This window comes from Chelon labrosus (assembly GCF_963514085.1).
Source record: "Chelon labrosus genome assembly, chromosome: 17".
Taxonomy (NCBI): Eukaryota; Metazoa; Chordata; class Actinopteri; order Mugiliformes; family Mugilidae; genus Chelon; species Chelon labrosus.
The window spans coordinates 14,053,149-14,075,138 of record NC_140350.1 but is presented as its reverse complement, the minus strand read 5'-3'; the positions used below and the strand labels follow the sequence as shown (position 1 = coordinate 14,075,138).

Here is a 21,990-nt window from a genome sequence, read left to right as displayed (position 1 = left end):
GTAATGCAGCTTCCCATAATGATTATTTAATATTGTGGGTTTTTAATCTATTCGTAGTTATTATTATTATTACTATTTTTATTATTGTTTATATACAATTTTAAAGGACTGAGAGAGAATTTCACTGCATTTGAATGTATACCTGTACATTTATGGATTTTTTTCTTTAATAATTATCTTTGAATTAATTAATTCCATTAAAGCCACTACACACGCAAGAAACTGTTCAGTTATCAGTTATCAACTTGATCAATTATCTGCGTGTGCCGTCCAAAAATAATCAAAAATAAAATAAATTATTTATTATTTATAACTGAATTTTACCTGCAGATGTATCTGTACCTGTATCTGTCTACGTATAAGATCTACTGAAAGAGATATAGTATTGATGACGGAATAAGAACCGTGATAGTCACACGTTCTCATAGGTCCCATATGGTCTAGCGGTTAGGATTCCTGGTTTTCACCCAGGCGGCCCGGGTTCGACTCCCGGTATGGGAACAACTGTTTTGTCACATTTCTGAAGGGGGAAAGAAAGTCATCTACTGGAAATTGTTGTGCTACATTTATACGTGTAATTTACTTAATTAAATTATTGACAAAATATTTACAGAATTGTGCACAGATGGTGCACAGCTGCCACTAGGTGGCTAACCAACCGTGCATTGAACAAATAATCCTATTTATTTTATTTATAAAGGCTGTACAGATTACCGTTAGGTATTGTTGCTTTGTGTGTGACTTTTATTTATAAAATTGCAAACATACAAATAAATTACGACAAAACCATTATTAGATCATGTTTGCCTGCCAATAACTGGCTTATTTTCCGCTAACCAGCAAAAGATCTGGTTGATCAGTAAATTGACTTTTTAGTACTAACAAATGGAATATTTATTAGTAAAGTTTATTCCACCACCACACTATATACAGAATGTCTTTATATTTCTAGTTTTTCTATATATATTTTTCAGAGTATTGTTATTTTTGTATATATTTTTCAAATTTGTATTGTGTTTTTGTTAACTCTTTTCCCCGTCGAAGTCGTCATTGTTTTCTGTATATATATTTTGCCAAATTCCGTGCTACTGTGACAAGGAAATTTTCCATACGTGGGATTAATAAACATTTCTTATGCTGGAAATGGAAAAAAAGATAAGTCTGTAACATATAAATAAGTGCAAACAATGATTTTTAATATCAAAAATATGAAAGTAAACATTTTATTACCACATGAGGTCAAACGAGAACAGGTTTTGTCACATTTTATTATAAATCTGATATTTTGTTCAATAACAGAGTCCTTTAAAGTGTTTATTACACTAAAAAAGTTACACTTCTTCAGTAGTTTCAAGTAATTTGCAAAATCAGAGCGAACGGCCTTGACTGTAAACGCAGTAGCTTCAGACAACCAAGTTACATACAGTACACAGATATTTATACATGAACTTCAAAGTGCTTAAGTTGGAACTTTTATCCATGGTTGCTGATGCACATACAAACTTTATTAATCCTTCTGGACAGCCACACAAATAAAACAAACCGTTTCACTTCTAATTTGTAACCTACAAACAGATGACAATGCTCTGCGTGTGCCGTCTACAGACAACATCCACCAGATTAAATGAAAAGTTCTAGTGCGCTGAGAGCCTCGGTCTCCATGTCACTCTGTCTCTGATCCGCAGCCTGCGAGAGAAACTCATCCAGAAAGTTTTCGCATATGATCACTCCACTGTTCGTCTGTGACGCCGCACCGCCAGGGGCCCTGACCGCACAGTCCACCCGGTCGGCTCCATCCTGCCCGTTGGCGATCATCTCCAGGAAGCCGGAGCTGTCCGGTGAAAGGTTGCTGGCTGTGGTCGCTGGCGAGAGCAGGTCTGAGAGGAAGTCGTCGCAGGTGGAGCTGTCGTAGGTGCTGGAGGTTACGGTGCTAGGAGAGTCCAGGTGAGTGCTGTCCGGTCGGAAGCTGGTACCCAACATCTCGTTGAGCTTAGCGAGCTTCTTCTTCTTTGCTTTCAGTTTCTTCAGCAGCTTGTATCTGAGGGCTTCGGTGCTGCTGAGGCCTGCAGGAATCTTGGAGGAGTGTTTCTTTGAAGAGGAGACCTCAGTGGGAGGCGACGTACCAGACATCACTGTAGTGTTTGATAAGACTGTGATGGGTTGGAACTCTTTTGGTTTACCACTGAGCAATGATGGGGGTGGCAGCGGATTTATGGTGTTTGAGCTCTTGGCACCGAACGCCCCGTACTTTTCCGCTGCTTTCAGTGGGAGACCCTCACTCCCCTCTGTCCTGAGCTGTGGTTTAGTGTGGAGTAAAGGAGGGATCTGCTGTCTTTTCACAGGGTTAGGGGTGGAGTGGACCGGAGGACTGGGCTTTACTCGTGGGACTGAGGTGGGTGTGAGAGGGGGGGCGACTTTAGCGATGGATTTGTGAACTTGGCTCATGGGGAGTTTGCTGAGCAGGAAAGACCAGCGAGCGTTCTGATCTACCGTTACTGGCGTTTTCTGATGTGTGGACAGAGACGATGCCTCAGTAGAAGACACGGGGGATGTTTGCTGTGTAACTTCAACAGCTGATTTGTTATGTGGAGCAGCAGGACTCACAGATTTGGAGGGTTCTGAATTTACATCTTCTGAGGTATGCGGAGCCGCTTTTCCCGCGGCGGCCTTTTTACCCCTTTGTCTGCCTGCGGTTTTGCCACTGCCAGCTCTTCTCCCTCGTCCTCGTCTGGCTCCAGGCACAGACGTCGGGTCAGAAGAGGTGGTGTCGGTGGGAACCTCAACCTCAGGGCCTTGACACGTTTCACTCCCTAAAACAGTGGAGGAGCTGTCTGGTGCAGAGCTTTCATTAATGCTGGTAACCCGAGTGTCACTTGAAGGCTGAGTTTCTGCGTCAGCTTTCACCTCCACCAGAGTGAGCGTAACGATGTCGTCGTGGGTGAGGCCCTCGAAGGTGTCGAGCAGCGTCGCTCCACCTATCGACGTATCGGCTGCGGCCGTCGTGTCCATGATGTTTTCAGAGAGTGCGCAGAAGATGTCGGTGTCGTTGTGAGGAATAACAAGAGACTGATCCGGAGAGCAAGCCAACACTTCATCTGGCGTCAAGTCTCCGTCAGTAACGGTGGGAATTTCAGACGGGGTAGAGTCGACTAACGTGCTGGAGGGAGAGCAGACACGAGGCTCTTTGTCCTCCTCCGCCTCCCAGAAGACAACATGCATCTCCTGAGCAGGGACCTGGAGCTTGGGATGGGTCTTGCAGTCGGGGTGTTTCAAGTCGTCCAACTCCAGCCACGATCCTGAAGGTGACAGACACAATGATACACGGTTACAGAGACAACAGCACATGCAGCATGAATGTCTACTAAGGCCCTTGACCTATTCAACACGTTGCTGTTAACATGAGTCCTGACTGATCTGATCGCAAGGGGGACAGGTTTACGTACAGGTGAGACAACACTGAGAGGACACCTTTCTGATCTGATCTGATCTTTTAATATAGTTTGTCCTTGTAGCTGCATCCTTGTTAAGGATGCACCGAATATTCGGCCACCGGAAATGCACTTTTGGGCCATTTTCGGTTTTTTTATCGTCGAAACAACACGGCCGAAACAGGATGTTGTGACGACGCAAGCAACAATCGCAGCCAGCAAGGGCGTGTCTGCCGTGTGGACATATTTCAATATATAAAGTATTATATAAATATTATATAAAGACCCACTGATAGCGATTTGCAAAACGTGTGATGCTGAAATTTCAAGAGGCGCGCATCTGCAAAGAATTTCTCCATGTCGGGTTTAATTTATCACCTGAAATCCAAACATCCAAGCAAGGAAGTTGGTGATGGTGACGGTGCCCATTACGTCGATCGCGAAGGCAGTGCGGGTGGATCGCGTGCCATTGGAAAAAATAAATAAATAGTCTAATCATTTATCTGCTGCACTTCCAAAACAAACAGCAAGGCAAACATTCATCTTTTTGTTTTGTTTCGTACACAGCTTCAATCAAGACTACCGTCTTTCTTAAAGGGACAGCGCTATTTTTCTAAAGGTGCAGTGCACCAATTTTTCATTTTAATTTTTCATTTAAAATGTTTCCTTCTTTATTTGAATCCAGACACTTTACCTAATTTTTACATATTCTTTGTGTTGTCTTACTTCGGCTTCGAATGTGTGAGCACGTGTGGAAATAAAGTGGTTCTGTAATGGATCTGCATGTGCTTTATTAGCAACGTGTTTCATGTTGATGCACCTGATGTTTATTTACCTTCATTACAAGAGATTCTTCCTTCACTGCTGCAAACAGTGGAGACAGACCTTACAGCTCATAGTGAACACACCTACTTAAAGCTGGATACTTGTGCCAGGATCACTCAGCACTTGAGTTAATACCAGGTTTGAACCATAAAGACCATCTATGCATTCATAATTATCCTCTGACGAATAATAATAATCTCTAGAAATCTCTCTTTTACAGGTGCACAGCTGCCAAGACAGCAGAGAGCAAAGATCAAAGAAAATAACACAAAGCAACACGACACAGACTAATATAATAAGGTGATAAGTAAAATCATATGCAACTAAATAAATTCCTTATCAACTGGCAGCGCTCCTTCCTTAGTTTACACTACATGAACCGTCCAGCAGAATGTGCTGTTGGCAAACTACAGCGCAGAGGAATCAAGTATCAGTCTTCAACTATGTGACTCAACTATGAACAGAAGTGGTTTCACAAGGAGTGAAGAGAAGCAAAAAATAGTTCTGAGGACAACTGACCTCAATTTGTTCACTGGAACATATTTACAGACCGATACAAAGATGTCTGGCTGCCATAGGGAAAGGCTAATTCATTTATCTGCACGTTTATGCGCGCATGAATACTATAGCAGAATCTTAAAATACCTACCATCCGGATTAGAAACCCAGGTGACAAAGTGCTTCAGTTGTTGGTTGTACTGTATGACAGTGGAGACTGAGTAGCGTTTCCCCTTGAAGTCGAATGAGTAGAGACTGACATCATTGGTAGGAAGTCCCTCAACGAAGTGCAGCACGAAGACTGGAGGCAGGCTACACAAATAAATAAATAAATAAATAAATAAACACATGAGGCAAACTCTGGTTTAATAAATGAGTCAAGTGAAAGTCTGTGTAGGACGTATTTAGAAGATATAAAAAATGGCATCCATAAAACTACAGCATTAGTCTTTGCAGGAATGAATACATTCTCTATGAGCTAATATTAATCATTATTACAATGGTCCATTGAACGGTATGTTTCCACCACTCATCCTTCTTCAGTTCTGTCATTGAGCAGCTGTTCAGATTGTGATTTAAGAGCATTGAGCTCCTCATTTTTGACTCTAGGATTTTTTCTCAGCTCAGTGGCCCCTTTACCCTGGAGCCTAGGAATAACTGGTGGGAAAGATCTTATATTGAAGCGTGAGTGGTTTCTGTAATCTGCAAGTTCACCTGATGTCCTTTTATACTTGGATGGTTCTTAATCCAAAGTGAGGTAATATGTCTGGGAAAGAATCTCAAGAGTCACCCAGGTTTGGAGTTTTTATCTGAACTTGAATGACTGGTTAAACAATTTTTTTTCAGCTGTATTTGTTTTAGCTTTTTTTTAAATAACTCAAACGATGCAGCTAATATAAATGAGTAATAAACACTCTCTAATTTAGTCTTCTGTTCTGTAAAGACAGTTCCCAGTCTCTCTCTCTCTCTCTCCATCTTGGATTTCTGATTTTGCATTTTTCTATCCAACAACTGTGGATATTCTGGGCACCCTTTGTTGACATACAACCTGCTGTTCTTTAATGACTAGAGTACAATCCTTTACTGTATATTAACTTATTTGAAGCCAATCGCACAAAATACAACAATCTCAAATATTTTTCTCAGTTATGTCCTTACCTTTCCAGCGCCATAGTCCTCATCTGATTCCTCTTGCGGCACACGTTGCAAGGGGCCAAGTGAACCGCGTGAAGCGGACGCCAATCACGAACAACGTTTGTGAAAGTGGGGAGAGTTTTCATTACCCTGAAAAAGAACAACATGGAATACATTTAGGAGTCAGGCTAATACAAAAAGAACATTTCAAAAGGAATAAAAATAAAGCAGTACTGACATTTTCAATTATTTTACAAATACAGAGCCTGTGATAACGATGTTAACTTGTGCACCATGTCTCTGTTTAATATCGTTTTGGGACGGGGCTGTGACTAAACCAGGGGTGTCAAACATACGGCATGCGGGCCTAAAACCGGCAGGTCAGAAGATCTAATCTGTCCCACGGCTGTGTGAAAATTACACAGAAGACTACTCGTATCTGTGACGGTACATGAAGTATCTGGAATGTCAACATGGTTCCTGAACACATCACTGTCTCATGCTATAAATGGTATGTACAGGTATCAATCTGCTTTATCAGCCAATTATTAGTGATGTTCAAGTTAAACTACCAGGTCTCCAGGTGGGTGGAACCGAGAGGAGAGAGACGGAGCACCAAACCGTGCCTGCCTGCTGGACGAACTGGACCATCATTGCAGCCTAGTTCCATCGATATTTCTACTTAATAGATGCTAAACTGTGACCACACTGCAGACTGTTGCTAGTTAGCTCCCTGGTGCTAGCAGTATGAAAGACTGTGTGTGGGAAGCACGTATTGCGCCAAGCTGCTGAGAACCTACTGGATGCTTCTGAATGTGGACGGAGCCTGTGTTTCTTCACCACAGTGACGGGACACTGCTGTTGGAGGGGTTTGCCAAACTACATCTAATGGCACTCTGCATCCCAGTAACTGGGTGTACTGTTCAAATGAGCTCCAACATGCTTGCCAACAGTTTGGTACCGTGGACTAATTAACTAAGGACCACCTGGTCATAAACTAACGTTATGGGTGCTTCGAGAAGCACCTTTGTGATGATGTATTTTCTGGTAATGAGTACGGAGCTAAAGGGCTACAGTGGTTTTGTTAACCAGGTGTCTCTGCACCCAAGAAAGAGTCATACTTCAGTAGACCCGTCAACTGTTCACCTCCATTTCAAAGAGTGATTTCTCAGAACTGGTTTGAGGTGGGTTACCATCAGTAAGAGAACGGAGTGGGTGGCCAACAGAAGTAATTGCTATTCCTGATTTGTTCACTGTTTTAGTCAAAGTAGCCAAGAGACCACAACACCCGGAAAAGACGACCAGACAGCAATGAAACAGCACTTATTTCTCTTAAGAAATTTCATGTTGTTCATAAAATGATATTTAATTAAGTGTAAACATTATCATAATGTACTTGTATTTGATATTGGAGTTATTTATATATTTATTATGCTGTTAGGTCACTGATCCAGGCTGCTTGAGATCAAACTGTTCTGTATGTGGCTCCTGAACTAAAATGAGTTTAACATTCCTGGACTAAACAGTCAATGTGAGGACTTTATTCAGTTTTATGGCATTTTATGCACTTAAGATAAGATGATCCCTGTAATGTATCCCACACTGGGGGATAGTCATAGTCATAATAGTCAATTATTCATCACAGTAATTCTATTAGATTAGTTGACGATAACAAACGGTGCTAGAGTCTCACACTATATCTGCCAAAATATTAGCGTCCACTAAATGAGATCATTAAAAAACAATACTTAACTTGTGGTAGATTAGTCTGACATAATAATACGATCGCGTACTCTTACACTGAAGAGAATATTTCCGCAGCTAGCCAGAAACTAGACGCCCCTTCCTGCAGTTACTGTACATGTGCTGAATCACTTTAGAGGACACGTTTGTCTTCGTGGCACTAATAACCACAACTTAATGAGCTAAGCATTTTAAACCATTACCAGAGTCCACAGTGTGAACTTAAATTGTAAATTAACCAAAATGTAAGAAAAAATAAAATTATAAGAGGGGATTAGTACCAATTTTTCTTCAATGATGTATTTATATAATTATATCTATATTTGCCCCCTTCAATCACCAGTGTGGCTTCACTAAAGCATGTTTCTAAAGGATTATCTTGAAGGTGCTTTCACACCTACATCTCATCCCGATTCAGGGAGTAATATGAGATAATATGTCACAATGGTGCATTACAGCTCCATTTGTTGTGTGTTCAGGGGGCAATCGAGACAAACGCTGTGCACTTCCAAACGGCAAACAATTTTGTGATGAGTCATAATTTTGCAGGAAAACTGGATGAGAGGGTAAAAAAAAAAAAAAAAAAACAATCAGGAGAAAATCAAATATAAAATGGAGCAATCAGCAGAGAGTCTGAGCTCTGGCATATATAGCTGCTCTGTGGCTCATGTACCAGAGTTCTGTAAATGAACATGTGCAGTCTGAGCATCTACACCGATCTGGCATAACATTATGACCACCTTCCTAATATTGTGTAGGTCTCCCTTGTGCCTCCAAAACAGTTGTGACTCATCAGAGAATGGACATGGGCCTTCTGAGGGTGTCCTGTGGTGTCTGGCAACAGGATGCCGTGAGCGGGGGCCTTTGGGTCCTGTGGGTTGAGGGGAGGGGCCTCTGTGGATCATCCCACAGATACTTGATCAGTTTGGGATCTAGTGAATTAGGAGGCCAGGTCAACGCCTTGTGCTGTTCTTCATGTTTTTTGAGTTGTTCCTAAACTGTTTTTGTGTGTGTGTCTGTGTCAGGCTGCATCCTGCTGGGGATGGATGCTGCCATCAAGGAGTGTCGTTGCTATGGGGAGGGGGTGCCTGGTCTGGTCTTGGTGGGTGGTACATGTCTAAGTAACATCCACATGCAAGGTCCAAAAGTTTCCCAGCAGAACATTGAATTGTCACTAAATAGTGAATGTTATTTACTTCTCCTGTCAGTGGTTTTAATGTTATGGCTGATCGACATAATAGTCATACCAATCTGTGGGTAATGCATGCTCATACTAGGCTAAGACAACCCTCTCCAACTGTTCTTCTAGTTATTTATCATAGAATGGGGTGCTATTGCTTTGTTCACACCAAACCAAACGAACCAACTTGGGGACGCGATGCTTTGGGAAGACAACAACAAAATATGTATTTTGTTAACCTCTTACAATATTTTAGATCACGTACCTTTCTTCCAAATCAACTTTGCACTCGCTGCACCTGAATTGCCAGTGAAAGGTCGACTGGAAGAGATTCTCCACCCAAGAATCCATCGTGAGCAGAAGCGGCAAAGCAAATACAGGAGTTTCCTTACGACCTGAAAAACAAACATTTAGACGTTTAAGCGCCGTTACAGATTCCAGTACGGGCTAGGGCTAGACTCTACACGTCCAGGTAATTTTAAAAAACATCTAAACTGTGGATATGATGAGGACTAAAAGCAGATTCATTGCCTGTTGGTGTCCTTTTGTGTGATGGATTATGGGAATTACCCAATGAAACTAAAGAGACATGCTTGAGTGCAGTCCTACAACAACCTCACAGCGTTTTGCCCACTGGTGATGAAGCTATGCACAGATCGAGCGAGCACTAACACCAACACAGTACCAAGCAGAAGCCTTACATTATACATAGCACATATGTAGTAATCAGCCTCTTCTTCCTCTTCTATCTAAACTGAGTCTGCTTTGCTCCATCACCTCATTATCCTCATCGGGTCTTTGTGTTTACAGCACGTTTTACCAGTTTCCCATAAAACAACCATTTGGCAGCATTTAGTCGAGTAAAATCAAAGGTTTGCAAGTCTAAACCTGCTACTTCCAGATACCATCGGGTGATACTGGCTCCAACGAGCGGCTAACACCAGGTTTGGAATTCATGACTCAGTTCTGTTTAAGTGGTTTGTGAGAACGATGGGGAGAAGATAAAGGATAGTTAACGTCACAGTAGAAAAAAAAATAAAAGACGTTTAAGGTAATTAAGTTGTTTCAAGAGCTTACGTGGAGGCCCACACATGTGTGTATAAGCAATGCAAGGCTGTAACATGTTAGGCAAACACACGGGATTATATGAAGCTATATGAAAATCAATATTCACCAGCAAAAGGCTCGAGGAGCCCTGGGAGCATTGTGTAGTCGAGTCTGAACAGCATTCACTCAGACGTCTCCCTTTGTTCACAGTCACTTGGTGTTATTTGCATATTGGTCCTCGGTGGCATCTTATCAGTATCAACTCATTCAACTGTGTGCCTTCACCACAACCGTCGCCAAAACACGGCGCTCCAAACATGGATTTGTTAAAAAAAAATTTATTTCCACATTTTTTTTTTTAAAATGAACTGGTAGTGAACAGTGAACACTTATGCTTACATTAGAGTTTCAGTATCATCTATTATACTGAATAAACCTGCTTATTTAGTTTCAACCTTTTTTTTTTTTAATGTGTGCAGAATAACATGATCCGTCATGCCTTGGGCTATATTATAATTATAGCTTTGGCTGAAGTGTTACATTTAGGATCAGCCTTGTTTCTGGTTTGACTCTGCAGATGTGTGTGAAGATCAAACACAACAACGCTCCAAACAGACCGACATTCATCATGGGGCTTTCAGCAGAGCTGCACCATCGCTCTGAATGTTCTCATTGAACTATGTGACTCCTGCAGATTCAGATTCACTCTTGAAAGCGGACGTTTTTTGTTATTTATTTATTTTTTTAAATGTACCTGGAGTGTTTTGGCTGCTGTGCCTTTGTAATTTTTATGTAAGCACTTTCCATTTTTGGCTTGCAAGTCGTAGTTTAACGTTCACACATGAATTAACATGGAATACGTTATCTTTCTGTACTCTGCAGAGATATCTATTATCGTTGAAGCATTGTGTATAAGCATGGCAGAGATGCGCTTTATTTTTAACTATAGGTTACAGTTACAAGAGCACTGAAAGAAAAGAAACTGAATGCAGACATTGATGTTGACAGGTTGGTATTTGTAACATGTCTGGAGTAGATTATAAAGCCATTACATTTACCAAATAATAGACCGTAATGGATTATTGTCTGGGGAACATTTCTCGGTTTAAGTCTTGTTCTCTCGAGAGTAGTGATTTGACGGCGCTCTTTAAGACACACGCAGGGTCGCAGCAGGTTAATGACAGGCTAATGGTTGGGAACTCACCTAGTTTGCAGTGCAGTTTGGGCTGCAGTAGTTTGAAGACCGACATCCTGAGACTCTGTAGGTCTGCATCGGCCTTTTGGAGCACGTGTTCTGGCACCCTCACCACACCATCTAGACAAAAACAACTTCAGATAAGTAAAACAAATACAAGAAATAACATTTTCTTTCCTCAAATAACCCCTTTAGGAGTGTTTCAGTTTTATGCACCCAGGTTTGAACGTATCCACCTTGCAAACATCTGCCGCCACTGCAATACAATGGAGACAAGGAAGGCTGCTAATTGTGTTTTTAAGCTTCCATTAACCTCCATTAAACACAGAAATTGGACAGCTTAAACTTGGAGGTAAACAATCACTTTCTGGGCCCACTAGAGGCACAGAAAAAAGAAACTGGGGAGCTCCATTTAAAGTGCCATTAGTAGTTTAAGACAAGACCCACTAAAGCAAAGAGGAAGTTAAATGTTACTAGGTTGTTATCATTGGAGAGAAAATAAAAAGTAAATATGTATAATGTATATTTTAACTCACCTATGCCTGTCTGTTGGTGGACTTGGATGGCAGCACAAACGTCCTCATATCCTGTCATGAGCTGCCACACAGACGATCGACGAGGCTCATCTTTGGGTTTAAGCTTTCTTAAGCTCTTACAGTTAACCAATGCAGCAAGAAGCGAGTCCAGCCAACACAAGTTGTCACGGTTTCTCCAAAAAAGATGCTTTGGAACAGGTACAAGATTCTCTGACTCCGTTAGTGAGATACGGGACTCAGTGTCTTTGCATGTCGTGATGTCTCCATTCAGTGGCGTCGGTTCATTTTGCATAGTATCCAGCAAAATATCTTCATTTGGACGAAGGGACTGATTGTAGACCGGACTGTGGACACTGTTGTTCGGCTCCTCAGGAGGATTCCTCTGCTGCCTAACGTCGTTCTCTGATATACCAAGAGCACCACCATGAGGAGAGAGCGCATCAGAAATCGACAAAACTTCTGATGAATGTTCGACTGTAGCAGGACGTGCAGAAGGAGCACGACTGTCTGCATCCCCAGCACTGTCTGAATCCTTCCCTACAACAATATCCTCATCTTGTAGTGACTCCAATCCTGTCATCTCTGCAACGACACAGTCCATGTGGTGTCCATTAACCTCATCACCATCTTTATTGGATGCTGCGAGTTGGCCATCTCTGACTGCGTTTTCAGCACCATGCTCTGTTTGGATAACAGGCGTGTCAGTAACGCCCTGCGGCCCGACATCTCCACGTTCGTCTGGCCGCAGACGTTTGACTGAAGGTTTCATCAACTCTTCATTTTCCAATGTAATGGTATTTTTTCTTTTGTTCCCAACAGCGGGCTCCACGGGATCCAAGCTAGCCAAAACATCCTCCAAAGGCCGGGTGACCAGAGGGAAAAGGCACTATAAGATGAAAACAGTAACGTCAACAAAGCAGCCAGCAAAAAAAAAAAAAAAAGATATGAAATACTGACCCCTGTGCGTGACAAGAGCGATTGGACATACCTGTGGATTTGTGCAGAGGGTGACTGACTCCTGAAGGTTGATGTGGTAAGAGCGCAGAGCATAGGTGAAGCCCTTCGACGTACACCAAGGACAATACTCGAGCGAAGCAGCTCTTTCTTGAACCTAAAAAACAAACAAACAACATTTTAATTAAGTCCAGAAACTATTCAAATGTAAATTCAATATATTGGACATTTGTTAACCTTTGACATTAATGCACATTATAATTTTTGTTCTTCTTTTCATTGGATAAATTACCTCCTACAAACCTCAGCCTCCACCTTTGTCATTCAAAATGTATTAGTACACATGCATTAATAAATTAAAAATGTTTTATTTGCCTTACTTTGCAGAAGTGGAGGATAAAAGCAGCAAAGAGAGCTGCTTAAAGTAACTGTCTGGCAACTTTGTTTTGTGTCCAGTTTCAGTGATCAGGACCAGGGTGAATATCGAGTACCTGAACGCACACCGTTTCTCATACAATAGTAAATCAGATATTTAGATGTTTGGTTTTTTTTAAAAAAACACTTTCGCCTTTTACAACCAAAGATTTCCTTTTGTTTTTTTTGTTGTTCAATTTGGATTGGTACTGCATTGTCACAGTATTTTTTCAAATGAAATTCAGCTTTGCGCAAGTGACAACTGCGAGAGGAAAGTATGAGCTCTACTGACTTTTCCCAAATACCCCGCCAGAGGTGAGGCCAAAGCCCCCAAACCAGTGTCTTCGCCAGTCATTGGCAAAAAGCTGCTGCTCTTCGGGTCCACGGCTGTCTGGTGGCATTCAAAAAACATTACCATGTCACTGCAACCTGGCTCACCTCCAAACGAGCTACGGAAATAAAAATACGTGTCACAAAGTTATGAGGGGGCATAGAAAACACTCTAGATTTTACTAAGTCCAAGATATTTTCTAAATATCCATTTAAATATGTTAATTATGATGCAAGCAACAGCTCAAAATCTTTTCATATCTTCTACAGTTTAACATTGCCATTGGCTTGTTTCGCTTTAGTTTTGTGACTGTAAGGATTAAAGATATTGTTTTAAAATGCCAGTAAATTTAAGTCCCTCTCGACCAAACCACCTTTAAACCATTTGTTTGCAGGCTCACACGTGGGACCTCCAGGTCAGCTACACTGTGCCACCTGGGCTGAAGCACACGAGTCCATACATTTAACTATGAGCACACAAAAAGGTTGGTGATACGCATTATAAACCTTACATAACTTATTGTAAGCCATTTGCACAGAAAGGCATGAACCAAACATATAAGATGAAAGGATATCCCCAAAGTTAACACATTTAAGAACTGTATGTCAGTTAAGGAGCAAAAATACTTAACAAGATACCTAATTATCATTAGCTAACTACAATAGATATTTATTTAGTTTTTTTCTTGCCATACAGTTGAAATAAACCCCATTAACAAGCACTGACGGAACTATCAGACCATGCACCTAGCGGCTAGCATGCTAACATGTTAGCCGAAGGCCGAGCAATAATTTAAGTCGCTAGCGAGTCTTATTTTCAGTTTTCGTGAATAAAACGATACATACCGAAAACAGTGTTACATTAGATTTGATACTGCGGCGATAAAGGGTGAAATCCATCCACGCGGAGTCGTATTTATAACCCGCCGCCTGTGGAGTCAGTGCATGTGCATCCTTTAGCGAGTTCGTGTGAGAAACGTTCGTTTTCCTGCCGCCGGTTGTGCAGCGGCCTTTGTCTTCCCCCTCGCTCTCCGACACACAGGATGGTTCCGCTGGCCCCCTCTTGGTAGTTCAAGTGAACTGCAGCCGCCTGTGCTCAAGTTATTGTTCATGTGCAGGTTAGAGCGGCACAGCCCATCAAACCAGTGCAAACCGGTGCGAGTAGACTGACGTGTTTAAACTAGCAGGCCGCATTTAATCTTTGATTAATTATTATTATACTTAATAATAATAATAATAATAATAAATCGGTGCTACTATATAGATAATTTTATTCACAGACGTTGTTTCTGTGTTGTTTATTTTGTATTTTGGAAATATAAACCTTGCATGTCATCTTTCTAAATGTGAAATGAACACTTTCATTATCTTTAATTATCTTTTTCCAAATCTTAAATTATTATTATTATTGTGATGATTATTATTATGATTATGATTATTAATTAGATTAATATATGTATACTTTTAATAAATAAATTCACAGATTTTGTCTGAGTAGAGGCAAAAGACAATAACATAAACAAATATAGATTAATCTAACAGTACATGTCTCTCGTATTTATTATGTATTTATTTGTTTTTTGTGGGCCTACTGAGGAGTATATGTGGATTTTTCAGAAGTAGAAAGGGATGGCTGATTGGGGGGGGTGGGTGGCATGGGGTTTACATATGTCCCTCAGTTCTGTTCTAAAACAGCCCTCACAGCTCTTACACCTCCTGCTCTTGTACCCCCCCCCAGCCCACGCACATTCACAGACGTGCACAAACACACACATTTCCCTCCACCCAATCCCGCCTCTTGCATGTGCCCTCCTCCCTGAAGCCCCTCCTGTATCTGCTGCTCTCCTGTCCTCTATTTTCCTCTTGATGACAAAATGAATTTGCATATTTTTCCCAGGGAGCGCTCATTAGAATGCATAAACCGGCCGCCTCCTAGGCTCATGAGCAGGCTATAGCTTTCTGCTGTGGCATCTCCTGATGCAAAATGAGGCACAGACAGGCAGCATCACAGGCAGACATGTGGCCCGAGTCTGGGTTGTGATTGGCATTTGGAATCAGTTCATCCTTCCCATTCCTAATTCAAGGATAAGAATAAACTCTGTGTCAGCCATTTTTCTTTGTTTCTATACCAGGTTTTAAGAAGATTAATAATTATTAGACTGCGTCACTAAATGTATGGAGAAATAATTCATAATTTGTGAGCACATGTGGTTATGAGATCAACAGCGGATATATAACTACACTTTGTAAACCACAAAAGAGAGAGGACATTGTCTTTATATTAGCACCCCACCCCCACCATCAACATTTAAATACTCACACAAGCCTTTAAAGTCAAAGCACATTAGTGCCTTTCTGCTTTGTGCAAAAAGCATGTCATCTTAGGAAAGGCCTTCTTTCACGATCTGAAATCCCAGTCTTGAAATTTTTAAGCAGACCAGACCATACAACGGATGCTCGTAAACACCTCTGTTTATATTTGGAAGTTTTGCCTAATGGTGGCGCTAGAGACCACAGGTCACTGGGTCCCAGGATATACATTTAATCTACTGGAAATGCTACTGTAAAGACTGGATGCTTATACACAATGCTTCTATACTAATAATAAATCATTTAAATTCTTAGCTTTAATCAGTAATAACCTAAAACAAGTTCTGTGTCTGTATAAGTTACAAGTCCGGGTATATCATAAGGGCACAGTTCATGGGAGATGCGCTTTGTAAATAAATTATAACCTTTACCTGATGGTGGCGCTAGAGCGAGGTCACCAGACTCACTAGGTCTCCTTTTAAGACGACGAACGTCCGCCCCAAAATCAGTGCGTACAGTTTTCGAGAACTGTTCAGATCTGATCGGACAAACAGCTACACGACCTCCTGACCCCTCTTAACTGGGCAAATGAGCCAAATTACTGAACTGTAAAACAGCAGCACAGAAGATGTTGTCAGGATTGTTGATGAATTTCTAACAGAAACTTTTTATCGAGAAAAAAATGAGAAAACAACTTATAAAATTGCTATGTGATAATATTTATGCGACATTCTGTATGGGAGTGTGTATAAAATGATAAAGTATGGGGGTATTATCATAAAGTAAAGTTAATCTGGACCAAACCTGGTTGCAAATTTATACCAAAAACATATAAACTAGTTTAAAAGTAAATTCACCCTCATCTGTTTATATAATACGGCTATAATACAGTGGGTTGCATAGAAATTAATGGATTTCTGACTGGGGTCTTTTTCCTATTTAATTATGTCATAATATACTAGTCATGTTTGTTTTAACAATTATGCTGAACAAAACAACATGCCTGGTGTTGAGTGTAAAAAGTCCACTGCTATTAGGCTATCACACAGACCTGTTATATGTGAGACCTACAATTAGCAAACAGGCTTGAATAAAAACAAAAGGCCTTGAAGAAATACCATTCTCACTGTAAAAATAAATAAATAAATAAATAAAATGAAAAATTTAAAAATAATTACTTTTTCATTTATACTTTTCAATTCTTCTAACTGTGCACTGCTTTATTCACTAATTTAAAATGAACCGTCCATCTGTGATCCTCTCAGTGCTGTCTTAATTGCGAATGAGTACAGTGTCGTTATCAATATCAGTTACTGCACCTGGTCGCTGTAAATCTGAGGTGAAAACAATAGGGAAAAAATAAAATGATCAAATTTGAGGATTGTCACCCATTAAATGCACTGATCACGATTTGATATGTGTTGCTACATTTTAATCCTAATATGAGTGCATGGTGATAAGTAAACAGTCAAAAGCACAAAAGTTAGTGACTAGTAAAAGTGTTTATTATGCATACTTGTCAGAAAGAGTAAGAAAACACTTTCTGGTATAGTCAGTGTGGTGACTTTCTCCAAATAATGGGGTTAAATGAAAGATATGGCTTATACAGTAATCATAATGGAGACCATTGACTGAACAGTTATTGTGTTTTCATTCTAACAAGGAGCCAAATCCTTTTAAAAATGTCATATCCGGCGTGCACCTATCAAGTATGACACGGGCAGTCGTTTCTCGCGTCGTTCACATGTGAACACGCCATGCCCTCCGTGTGCTTTTTTAAAGGGGTAATTTGCAAATAAACTCACGTGTATAGAGGTGAATGTGGACTGGAGGCGGTTGATGAAGAGAGGGGTGACCCGTCCGACCCAGCCTCACAACATATTCCGGCCGCCTCGTCCACTGCCTACGAGCGCTGCGCGTTGTCTCATTCATTTAACTTGCCTACTGTACACTGTGCTCAACGTAGTGAATTCAATACTATGGCAAACACACTACACTACTACCAGCTCCGGCATGCTCGGACAGAAATATTTTTGTATCCACGCGCCTCGGAAAACTTCAGTGACGTTTCACAAAAGGCAGCCAATGGGACCTCGTCTTCTATTAGGACAATGAAAAGCCTCCGACCAATCAGGGGAGCGCCAGGCCGGGCGCTGCCCAATGGCGTGCGAGCCCCGCCGAGAGTAATGTTAGAGAGCTGAAGACTGAAGACACTGCGTATCGCCTGTGCTCCCTCATACACAGCCATTGCAGAGCATTGAGATCCAGCGATAGTCACTAGGTAAGTATCACACACAGCAACATTTTAAGTGTCCGTAATGGCGAGAACGGCGATAACAACCGAAAATATCACACTCATCTGTTAGCTATAGCTGAATGTTAAACCTTTTACTGTTTGTGAAGATTTTTAACGTTTAAAAAAACAACAAAAAATAACCGGCGCAAAAGCAGGTAACGTTACATTACTCTTGCCTGGGAGTGAGTGGACCAGACGCGCTGTAAAAATGGAAGAAATATATATTAACCTTGACGAAATTCGACGAAAAATGTCGATTTCGTCAAATACGAATAATTTAGTATATTACTGTTGTGTCGTTTTCGCAAAATAGAGTCGAATCAATCGGTAGTTATCGCGTAAAAATTCAGGAATGTCTAGCGGACAACACGGTTAGCGACAATGGTAGAGGGCTTCACCGTTAGCTAGCCGTTGCAGTGCATTGCGAAGCCTGAACGGCTGTCATGTGAAGACTCTGTGAGCGTGCGGGTCCGGGTAGAAACGTGGGGAAAAAACCACGAAAACACGAGAAAAAGAAAAACCGTCTCGAAATACATATATATACGTGTTTGTTTGCCACAGTTTGCCAGATGAGACGGCGAAAAAATTACCTCACGATCTGCGCTTTTACTGTAATGGCTGACTGTATTCGCATAGGAAACAAGGCAGCGAGGCGAATGGGAAGCCAGTGACAGAGGCGCAGTTCGGTTCAACTTTTTCTAACCGTGTTTTCTCGCGAAGCAAACCCGCAACTATGCGATGTAACGACGGCAAAAGAAAGTTCAATCTTCCGCGGTTCGAACGGCGCCCTTTGGGGATTTTTCCGCCGCTTTTAAAGGGTTTAAATCGGGGCTTGAAATGAAGTGGTCGCCGCGGTCGCTCTGCCCTCTATTGCATGCAGTGCAATGGCTGTGCGTTGACACAAAGAGAAGGAGCCATATTCTCCATGTTAGTGGATGAAGACGAGCGGCCATTAGGAGCTCATAGAAACCAAGTCAGTAGCACAGCCCGCTCATAGACACAGCACAGACCCAATGTATTACTATACAAGGCGGCTAGTGCAATAGGAATCAATCGGGGAAATATTTTGTCAAGATCGCCGGCTTGTCGAGCATATTTGTCGTGTTGCAAAGCGAACTGGGAGGCGGGAGGAGACATTTGAGGGGGACTTTCTTTCATGAAGAAGGCATTCTCACAAAATGGAAGAAGAAATATTGCCGTCGTTGTTGACCTCCTTTTCCTCAACGAGAGGCTATGCGCCATTACTACTTCGGTCGACGCAGCTTACTTGGGGACTTACAGTAGCGTTTAACGGGCGAATATACAGGGGAAAATTTTTGTTTTTGAACGCTTTAGCAAATTTTATCAAAAATTTTTACCGAACGTTAGAGAATAAAGACTTAACATCGCGGGAGTGTTACATTGCACAGAATCGACGTTTTAAAGTGTTTTAATTCCAACAAACACAGAATTTTATATAATCCGTTTCCTTTTTTGTGTCAAAGTTGTTAGTTTGATGAAAACTTAAAATAAATAAATCTGAAGGTTTATAAACGGCTCATATTTATTTTTTTTCCAAAATAAGATTTAAAATGTAATTTTTTTACATTAATATATCAAAAAAATATATAAAATTTAACTCTTTTAGTTTTTAAAGCCTCTGTTTTAGGATCACGGTTGTGGTTTATGTTGTGATCTTGAATGAAGACTTTTTGCACTTTCTTGTCAAAAAGTCAACAAAACACATTTCTGGTTTTCCTCTCTTCAATCCGCAGCGATTTGTTTTAGTCAGTTTTTAAACCTCCCTAATGGGAGCCGACCGCGGACCACTGACTTTTATGTAAAGGCCACAACAGTTTAAAAAAAAAAAAAAAAAAAAAAAGGTTGCACCGATAAAATAAAGTCCTTTTCATCGCATCAGCTCCGATCGTGCTGGGCGGTTTAATTTTAGCGTTCAGCCTTAACTCGTCTTGAACTTAGCGCAGGTTGACAGCAGCGATGGGCGGGGGGCTTCAAATAGTAGCATGGGGTCAATAGGGAGACATGAAAACACGCCCTCATTATAGTACAGCAGTATTGTAGGCGACTAAGATATGCATAAATATAACTAATTTTAGATGATTATTTAAATTAACATTATTTTCAAAAATTTTTTTTTTAATTTTTTGCATTGTTCTAAACAGGATGTATTCTATCTATGCAGCTGCACTGTTAATTAATTTATAGTTTGTTTAAATGTCAGTTTAAGATTTTGCCATCAAGATGGGGAAGGATCCGACCAAGCCGAGGGGGAAGATGTCCTCCTATGCGTATTTTGTCCAGACCTGTCGGGAGGAGCATAAGAAGAAACACCCCGAAGCGTCGGTTAACTTTGCAGAGTTCTCCAAGAAGTGCTCTGAGCGATGGAAGGTAAAGCATAAAGCAGTTTCTTTTAATTTGATATTGTGTACGTCCAAGCTAAAGTAAAGTAAATGCTCATCAAGTCACCTCTTTGTTCTCAGACAATGTCTGCCAAGGAGAAGGGTAAATTTGAGGACCTGGCCAGGCAGGACAAGGCTCGCTATGAGCGGGAGATGATGAGCTATGTTCCAGCCAGGGGAGGCAAGAAGAAGAAGTTCAAGGACCCCAATGCCCCCAAGAGACCCCCGTAAGTACTGCAGGGCAGCTCTTTGTGATTTTACCATCTCTGCCTGTTTAAAACATAAAACAAAGCTGAATCATGCGCAGCTGAGTCATGTTGTGTAAAACGACGAGCTTTGTCTTGTTTTGTTTTTTCCCCTCCCCTAGATCCGCCTTCTTCATCTTCTGCTCGGAGTTCCGCCCGAAGGTGAAAGGCGAGACCCCCGGGCTGACTATCGGAGATGTAGCCAAGAGGCTGGGCGAGATGTGGAACGGCACCGCTGCAGAAGACAAGCAGCCCTATGAGAAGAAGGCAGCTAAACTGAAGGAGAAGTATGAGAAGGTAAGGAGCACGGATCTGGTCTGAGCTTTCATGACGTCCTTGTTTGTGTCTCAGTGTTGGTATAACACGCTTTCGTGCTTCCCTCCGTAGGACGTCGCCGCATACCGCAATAAGGGCAAGACAGGTGGCGGAGCGCCGGGAAAAGCCCCCGCCAAGGCCGAGAAGAAGGATGATGACGACGATGATGATGATGATGACGACGAGGAGGAGGATGACGACGATGACGATGATGATGAGTAGACGGCGAGCAGCATATATAGTGGTCATTTTCTTGTTTATAAAGCATTTAACCCCCTTGTACACACTTCACTTACTGAAAGAAAATACATTAGTATCCAAGGGGTAAAAAAACAACAAAAAAGGCTGTGTATATCAGTTGTTTTTATGCTGTACAGTTTTTTTTTTCCTCCTTTTTGTATAGTTAACACTACACAAGTATCGTGTCTGTATCTTTCTGCCAGTCTTATTTTTTCAGTGGTAGTTCCTAGGCCACTATCCTGCCTGATACAGTGTAAAGGGGTGGGCTTACAGTATTTACCTTTAGCTAGAGGTGCACTGCACATAAATAAATAAAAAAAAAAATGACAAAAAAAACTTTTCTGAGTTAGATCTGAGTGTTTCTTCTTTCTTTTTTTTTCCTCCTTTACCTGTGTGTTTTTATTTTAAATGACATGTTATCAGAAATTGACGTATCACGGTTGTTTTACTGATCTTTATGTACCACTGTAATAGCAAAATAAGAAAAAAAACCCGCCTTGTTTATTGTTGAAATTTAAATTGCTTCTGATGTCAATAAACATTTTTTTTAATAAGTTGGATTTGTGTCGTGCTTTGAGGAAATATTGTATAATTATGAAGTAATGGTAAGAAAAGAAACCCGTTGTCCTAATTAATCCAATATAATCAGCGTGGCCAGCAATTAAAAAGCAAGATTAAATGTGCAACTGATCAGTCATAGCTTTACATTTCCAGCTTTTCTGCTCTGCAAACGTTTAAGACTCATTGATTTTACGTTTGTGTCGGCGAGGCTGACGCGTTGCACTACTGTCAGCTCGGTAAAGTCAATCTGAGCTGACACTACGATGCCCGAAGACAATTGAACAGAGCGGCAAAACCATCCAACGACTGAGGCCCTGATAAGCTGTTCCTATGAAGTATG

The 21,990-nt window shown here is 41.2% G+C and overlaps 2 protein-coding genes across 2 annotated transcripts; one reads left to right on the top strand and one right to left on the bottom strand.

Annotated features, from left to right (window-relative positions):
- Positions 1-1,175: 1,175 nt before the first annotated feature.
- On the bottom strand, positions 1,176-14,287 carry uspl1 (ubiquitin specific peptidase like 1). Its single transcript, XM_084564709.1, has 9 exons — positions 14,131-14,287; positions 13,247-13,403; positions 12,575-12,697; positions 11,587-12,472; positions 11,060-11,170; positions 9,074-9,203; positions 5,910-6,035; positions 4,903-5,063; positions 1,176-3,296 (listed from the first exon to the last, which is right to left on the bottom strand). The coding sequence occupies exons 2-9, from the start codon at positions 13,370-13,372 to the stop codon at positions 1,621-1,623; spliced, it is 3,339 nt and encodes a 1,112-aa protein (XP_084420835.1). The 5' UTR covers positions 13,373-13,403; positions 14,131-14,287; the 3' UTR covers positions 1,176-1,620.
- A 3,487-nt stretch (positions 14,288-17,774) lies between these two features.
- Positions 17,775-21,643, top strand: hmgb1a (high mobility group box 1a). Its single transcript, XM_084564099.1, has 5 exons — positions 17,775-17,875; positions 20,112-20,278; positions 20,371-20,516; positions 20,657-20,831; positions 20,922-21,643. Exons 2-5 carry the CDS (start codon positions 20,132-20,134, stop codon positions 21,069-21,071), a joined length of 618 nt encoding a protein of 205 aa, XP_084420225.1. The 5' UTR covers positions 17,775-17,875; positions 20,112-20,131; the 3' UTR covers positions 21,072-21,643.
- The last annotated feature ends 347 nt before the right edge of the window (positions 21,644-21,990 follow it).

Excerpts from the sequence above, each read along its gene's own strand:
- uspl1 (XM_084564709.1), bottom strand. The coding sequence starts at position 13,372 with ATGGTAATGTTTTTTGAATGCCACCAGACAGCCGTGGACCCGAAGAGC. Across the intron at positions 11,171-11,586 it reads CCACCAACAGACAGGCATAG|ATGGTGTGGTGAGGGTGCCA; the intron begins GTGAGTTAAAAT and ends GTTTTTGTCTAG. Across the intron at positions 3,297-4,902 it reads CTGGGTTTCTAATCCGGATG|GATCGTGGCTGGAGTTGGAC; the intron begins GTAGGTATTTTA and ends TGTCACCTTCAG.
- hmgb1a (XM_084564099.1), top strand. The coding sequence starts at position 20,132 with ATGGGGAAGGATCCGACCAAGCCGAGGGGGAAGATGTCCTCCTATGCG. Across the intron at positions 20,279-20,370 it reads AGTGCTCTGAGCGATGGAAG|ACAATGTCTGCCAAGGAGAA; the intron begins GTAAAGCATAAA and ends CTTTGTTCTCAG. Across the intron at positions 20,832-20,921 it reads TGAAGGAGAAGTATGAGAAG|GACGTCGCCGCATACCGCAA; the intron begins GTAAGGAGCACG and ends TTCCCTCCGTAG.